This window comes from Anolis carolinensis, unplaced genomic scaffold (genome assembly GCF_035594765.1).
Source record: "Anolis carolinensis isolate JA03-04 unplaced genomic scaffold, rAnoCar3.1.pri scaffold_14, whole genome shotgun sequence".
Taxonomy (NCBI): domain Eukaryota; kingdom Metazoa; phylum Chordata; class Lepidosauria; order Squamata; family Dactyloidae; genus Anolis; species Anolis carolinensis.
In genome coordinates, this window is record NW_026943825.1 from 5,864,706 (window position 1) to 5,871,895 (window position 7,190).

General features: G+C 47.5%; 1 protein-coding gene across 1 annotated transcript; it reads left to right on the plus strand.

Moving 5' to 3' along the window:
• Window positions 1-1,407: 1,407 nt before the first annotated feature.
• LOC103281644 (RNA-binding protein 4) lies at window positions 1,408-6,778 on the plus strand. Its single transcript, XM_008123640.3, has 3 exons — window positions 1,408-2,070; window positions 3,893-4,932; window positions 6,062-6,778. Exons 1-2 carry the CDS (start codon window positions 1,722-1,724, stop codon window positions 4,921-4,923), a joined length of 1,380 nt encoding a protein of 459 aa, XP_008121847.2. The 5' UTR covers window positions 1,408-1,721; the 3' UTR covers window positions 4,924-4,932; window positions 6,062-6,778.
• Window positions 6,779-7,190: the final 412 nt, after the last annotated feature.

The following is a 7,190-nucleotide window of genomic DNA, read 5'->3' on the forward strand; positions in this document are numbered from 1 at the left end:
AGAGAGCTGTTCAGCAGTGGAACTCTCCCTCTGCCCTGGAATGTGGTGGAGGATCCTTCTATGGAAGTTTTGAAACAGAATGGGTGGCCATCTGTTTGGGGGGCTTTGAACGGGCCCTCCAGGTGTTTTGGACTCCAACTCCCAGCATTCCTCACAGCCTCAGGCCCCTTCCTTTTCCCCCTCAGCCGCTTAAGCGGCTGAGGGGGAAAAGGAAGGGGCCTGAGGCTGTGAGGAATGCTGGGAGTTGGAGTCCAAAACACCTGGAGGGAAGGCCCAAGTTTGCCCATGCCCGCCGTAAAGGGAGGGGGGATTTCACACCTTTCACGCCACTTTTCACGACGTCGCACGCGACGACGGGCCCGAAGTCCTCGAAGAGCGGGCGGATGTCTTCCGTGCCGCAGCCCTTGGGGAGGTTCCCCACGTAGATCTTGATGCCCCGGAAACGGTAAACGTAGAGCGGGAGGTGGCGGAAAAGCGTCCCGTGCAGCGCCCGCCGCGCCCGCTCGGCCGCCTCCTCGTTGCGCATGCGCACCGTGGCGGAGAATTCCCTCATGAAGACATTCAGCACGTCGTCGGGCTCCGCCGACACCCCCTCGAAGTGCCGCCGCAGCTCGGCCTGCGGGGTCATGCGGGGGATGTTCTTCACGAACAGCCGCACCGTGCGGCGTCCGTACGGCCGAGACATTTGTGCCCCGTTTTCCCTGAGGAAGGATGACGGCGAAGAGCTCTTCCCCACCGTCGTCTGCCTCTGCGCATGCGCTCTGGGCGCTCGCCTGGTTGCTGAGGGAAAGAAACGGTCACTTACCGCTGTGCGCATGCGCGTTGCTTCTACCCTCTGAGGCGGAAGGGAAGGAGACAGAATGCGCAGGCGCAGAAATCCTTGTCGCTTTGTAGAAAAGTATGCCGTTTCCTAATGGAAGAGGCCACGCATGCGCATTCCGTGAGGCAGCAGAATGAGAATGACTGCGCAGGCGCAAAAATCCCCGTTGCTTTAGAGAAAAGCATGGCGTCTTAGTGGAAAGGGACTACGCATGCGCAGAAATCCTTGTCGCTTTGTAGAAAAGCATGCCGTTTCCTAATGGAAGAAGCCACGCATGCGCATTCCGTGAGGCAGAGGAAGGAGAATGACTGCGCAGGCGCAGAAATCCCTGTCGCGTTAGAGAAAAGCATGGCGTCTTAGTGGAAAGGGACCACGCATGCGCAATCCGGGAAGTGGAGGAAAGAGATTGCGCGGGCGCATCAATCCCTGTTTCTTAAGGGAAAGAGACCGCGCATGCGTATTGCGTGAGGCAGAGGAAGGAGAATGAATGCGCAGGCGCAGAAATCCCTGTTGCTTTAGAGAAAAGCATGGCGTCTTAGTGGAAAGGGACCACGCATGCGCAATCCAGGAGGCGGAGGAAAGAGAGAGACTGCGCAGGCACAGCAATCCCTTTTTTTAAGGCAAAGAGACAGAGGAAGGAGGGAGAGGAAGGAGGGATCGCGCAGGCGCCGTGTCCATTGCTCCCCTCAGTTGATCAAGTCACGCGCATGCGCAGAGCCGTCAAGCGAGGAAGCGCTCTTTTTCTCCCCCCTCAGACGCCAGGCGAGCGGTCAGAGCGCATGCGCAGAGGCAGACGGCGGGCGGGAAGAGCTCATCTTCTTCACAGAGGTCTCTCTCGTCTTCTCGCGCTTCCTCCCTTTTCTCTCGCTGTCCGCCCCTCTCAACCGGCAAAACGGGGAGGATGTGGCCCTACCCAAGCCGCTCCGTGCGGCTGTTCGTGAGGGGCTTCCCCCGCGGGAGCACGCAGCGGGACATGCGGCGGCACTTCGAGAAGGCCGTGGGGCCCGGCGACGTGCTCGACGTCTCCGTGAGGGGCTTATGCGCCATTGTGCGCATGCGCGACGAGGCGGCGGGCGAGCGCGCGCGGCGGGAGCTGCACGGGCAGCCCTTCCTCGGCATCCCGATCTCCGTCCACCGCTTCCGGGGCATCAAGATCTACGTGGGCGGCCTCCCCGACTACTGCGCCCCGGAAGACCTCCGCCCGCTCTTCCAGGAATACGGGCCCGTCGCCGAGTGCGGCGTCGTGAAAGGTGTCGTGCCATCCCTCTCCCCCTCGAAGCTCTTTCTCTTCCTCCTCCTTCCCCTTGCTGTGCCTTTCTTAGCACTGAATGGCCTTGCAGCTTGTTAGCTGGCCCCGATTGTTTCCTGCCTGGGAATAGAATCCTAGAGTTTGAAGAGACCTTATTTATTTATATATTTGCAGCATTTATATCCCGGCCTTCTCAGAGCGGCATACAAGTTATATGTACATATATAAAAGGGTAATGAAATTTTGGCCTAGGACAAAACAACAAAACTACACATCCCAGAAACACTAAACTTGGCAGCACCACCCCTATCCATGCCTCTACGTTCATACAACAAAAAGAAAAGAAAAATAAAGCCCTAATTAGAGGGAGAGGAATAATTGTTTTTATCCAATTGCTGCCAGTTATAAGGCTAAGCTCTGCCCACTTGGTCTCCTAGCAACCCACTCAGCCCAGGGGACAGGTAGAGTTAGGCCTCACTTAGGCCTCTTCCCCACTGCCTATAAAATATAGATTATCAGATTTGAACTGGATTATATGGCAGTGTAGACTCAAGGCCCTTCCACACAGCTATATAACCCATTTATAATCTTATATTATCTGCTTTGAACTGGATTATCTTGACTCCACACTGCCATATAATCCACTTCAGCATACATTTTATCCAGCTGTATAGAAGGGGCCTCATACTTTGCCACAGCAACGCATGGCCGGGCACAGCTAGTACAATATATTATATTATTAGTATAGCACAATATAAGCTTTATAATAATTATAATAATAATAAAACTTTATTTATACCCCGCCACCATTTCCCCATGGGGATGCAGGGCGGTTTACATGGGGCAGAGGCCCAAACAACATAGGACAAAATATAGGCAACATAATGACAGAAAAAGTAGTTCAGTATGCAGTAATGTTATATTGTAATTACTGTATTTACGAGTTTAGCACCAAAATATCACAATATATTGAAAACATTGACTACAAAAATGCATTAGATAATCCAGAACCTTGGATAAACGAGTCTTGAATAAGTGAGACTCTACTGTATATTGTATATACATATAATATTGATAACAATACTATAATGTAATACAATATAATAATTATGCACTGTTATAATTGTATAGTCCTTGGGCCACCTCATGAGGTCAATATAACAATATCATAATATGTAATACTCATATTATGATATACTGTACTAATAATATAATACAGTAGAGTTTCACTTTATATTTATATTACATGTAATGTTACTAATAATATTACAATGTAGTGGTATAGTACAATGTAATTTATAATGATTATATTCTGCTATGTTAATAATATAATATATAGTATGTACATATAACTTGTAAGCTGCCCTAAGTTCCCTTCAGGGTGAGAAGGGCAGATATAAATGTTGCTTAATAATAATAATAAATAAATAAATGGGCCATCCAGTTCGACCCCCCGCCAAGAAGCAGGAAATCGCACTCAAAGCACCCCCGACAGATGGCCATCCAGCCTCTGCTTAAAAGCCTCCAAAGAAGGAGCCTCCACCGAACTCTGTGAGTCCTAATAACATGGGCAGTGATAAAGTGCTGAAGGCTATGATATAGGTGGGGGTGGGGGTGGAGACTCAATCAACTGTTCATCTTCATGCCTTTCATCATCGAGACCTTTAGAGTTGCAGAACCTCAGCTGATCATAGTTGCCATGTCCTGCGTCCAAACAGATGTGCCATTGGCTGATGTCCAGGCCACATCCAAGTATGAATGGGTTTCTGAAATAAAATGTCATGTGTCCCTTACTGATAACCTTCTGTCTACTGCTTTGTCAGACTATGCGTTCGTTCACATGGACAATGAGGAGGATGGTAAAGCGGCCATTGAACACCTTAATGGGACGGAACTCTACGGGAGCAGCATTACTGTACAACGCTCTGTGAAAGACCATAAGCATTATGTAAACCGTGAGCAGCATTCTGAACAGGAAACTCTAGATGAAAGGGACACATTTGCAGATCCACATTATGAAGAACCACCTGTGTCGTATGATCAGGACTATCGATTCCAGTCTGGGCAGGCAGCAGCATACCGAAATGGAGATGAGTTGGAAGACAACAGCTATGCAGAGGCCTACTCTGCCCAGTCTCATTCCTATGGAAGCAAGTCCTATGACAGCCACAATGCTGATTATGAGAATCGGGCTGCTTATGATGTGGGGGATGACGCGACTGCTTCCTACTCTACACAGTACTCTGATTCCCAATCCACACATGACAGAGCATCAGTGGATGTAGCATACCAATCCGTTTCTGATCGGTTAGCATTAGGTCACAGGGAAACCTCTTCCCGCCATTCACTGTATGAGCGCGTCCGTCTATCCCCACCGAGTAGCAGCTATGAGGACGAGCGTGCAGGCGGTAAAAGCTATACGAGACAAGCGGATGATAGTTACTGCCCGCCGTACAAGTACGTTCGTCGCTCCCCACCACACAGCAGCCGCGACGATTTCGACAGAAGGGGAAACAGATCAAGTAGCAGGTATACAGGAAGATCAGAAAGTGCTTCTCGCTATACATCAAGATCAGAAAGCGCTTCTCGCTATAGATCGGAAAGCTCGTCTCGCTATAGATCGGAAAGCTCTTCTCGATATAGATCGGAAAGCTCTTCTCGCTATACCGGAAAATCGGAAAGCTCTTCTCGCTATACAGGAAGATCGGAAAGCTCTTCTCGCTATACAGGAAGATCAGAGAGTGCTTCTCGCCATACAGGAAGATCGGAAAGTTCTTCTCACCGTCGACCGTATGAACGCAATTATCTTTCTCCGCCACATAGGAGTCGTGAAAACCATAGGAGCCACCGTTAACTGTCAGAGGTACGTCGCCGATCTCTTTCCAGTCACGCTTACTGTTTAGCGGTCTCCTTCCACTTCCAGAGGGGTGAAATATTAGCCTTTGCTTTAAAAGGTTGCTGGCTTCTTGTTTAGTTTGAGATAGGGATACGGGCGCATTACAGCTACAGCCCCTGACCACTGATTCTGCTGGTTGGGGTTGATGGGAGTCGTAGCCCCAAACATCTGGAAGGTGTCAGGTAGCCCACACCTGCTCTAAAGTGGCATTGGTTCGAAAGCAGTTGGTAGAATATTGATTTATTTATTTGCAGTATATATATTCCATCCTTCTCACCCCAAAGGGGACTCAGGGCGGATCACAATACCCGTATACATAGCAAACATTCAATGCTGTTAGACACATGACATATATAGGCAGACACAGAGGCAATTTAACGTTCCAGCTTCTGGCTTCTTGAGGGTATGTTCGATTCCGGCTACAGGGGGACCTACTGCTTCACTGTCCACTTATGACACTGAGTCCTTGATGGAGTACTTCCTCATTCATTCTTCCACATGCCGCTGGAGATTTTAGTTAAATTAGCCCTCCCACATAAGCGGTACCTACATTTCTACTTGACAGTTGCAACTGTCTCTTGGCTGCATAGGTCAACAGCAAGCTGGACTATTAATGGTCAGGAGCTTACCCTGGCCTGGGCTGGCTTTGAATTCATGACCTCTCTGTCAGTAGTGATTTATTGCAGCTGGCTACTAACCAGCTGCACCACAGCCTGGCCCTGAATACAGGCTGTATTTGCTGTTTGGGATAGGGAGGCAGGTTCTCTTGCTGGCCTTTCTACTGTTTTCACACCGTAGTTGATCTTTGGAAGCTTTTCTGAGCCTTTTGTGGTGCCAAAAGGAAACATAAGACTGCCTTGTTCCACTTTTCCCCATCTTCCCTGGATTAGAAAAACTGCAGAAAAACTTCCTGTGCCTTCTGAGACTCAACTCACTTCTCGTCGATGGGTTGATGACGAAAAGATGTGTCTCTTTGGTTGCCCTGCTAGGCCTGTGTCTGCTCCTGGGCAACAAGGGGAGGGCAGAGTTCAAACATGTGGCGAATGAGTTTAGGCGTGTTTATAAAATGCAATCTCGTGTCTCTTTTCTTAACCAGGTACTATCCTGACTTCAAGCGGTCCAAGGTTCCCATTCTTCATCAGAATTCCCTCCCATCCTTCTGCCCTTTGAAGTGGATAAATCACGTTATTTCAAAATGTATGCATAATGCCAGCTGCAGCGCTCTTTGACAAATTCAGAATGTTCTTTTGAGCACTGCATTTCTTTACCCCCTTTTTTGCCACGAGTGTCATGACATCTAGGCATTCTAACTTCTTTCCCGAGTAACTGCATACGGAAGTGAGTTATATGTTGCCATTGAAGAGAAGCAGAGCTCTTTCAGTTACCTTCTGTCTTAATTGTAGTTTAGCCTCTTATAAGCTATCTGTGAACTGCTGCCTATTCAGCCCTTTAAAACCAAAGTCGGAGGCTGAGAGGATTGTTTGTTTACCAACAATCGCTTCTGATTCCTTGGCTTATTTTTCTAAGAGAAAAAGAAATATCTTAGTTCATTGAAGTACCTGTTTAACTGAGTTACTTTTAAGAGCACCCTTCAGTAAATTCATATAGTATACAAGTCCCCCTTGATGGATTATCATCTTGTTGTGGTGAGGGGGCTTACGTGTTCAAATGAATCTGCCGGTGCAACCGTCAGAGTCATGCACTCCCAGGGGAGGCTCCAGACCGAGCTTCAAGTATGCTTCCAGTTAGAAATAAATTTAAATACACATAATGTTTTGTCAATAAAAGTGGGTTTGTTGGTGTTTTTATAAGATCCAGTTGTCCAGAATATCTGTGGGAGTGCCATTTTTTTTTGGGAGAGGGGCTGTTACAACAATCGAAAATGAATTTCATCCTTGGCAACAAACATTTATTTATTCACTTGCTTACTGCATTTATATACTGCTTTTCTCACCCCTGGGGGGACTCAAAGCGGTATACAACATAGTAATGGCAAAATTCAATGGCAAATATACATGTGAAAACATAACAAACAGATCATCAAGTCATAAACAATAAAATAAATATAAACAACTCAAAAAATAACATAATTAGAAATTTAAATATATAAATCAAACATTTAGGACATGTTTACTAATAAATAATGTTTACTATAAAGGGAAAACCGTTACCTTACCTATATATTTACACTAACCATTTTACCTAAATTAATATACAGTAGAGTC

Bases quoted from the DNA above. Each gene is read 5' to 3' on its own strand.
- LOC103281644 (XM_008123640.3), top strand. From the start codon at position 1,722: ATGTGGCCCTACCCAAGCCGCTCCGTGCGGCTGTTCGTGAGGGGCTTC. The intron at 2,071-3,892 runs GTGTCGTGCCAT...CTGCTTTGTCAG, and splicing joins CGAGTGCGGCGTCGTGAAAG to ACTATGCGTTCGTTCACATG.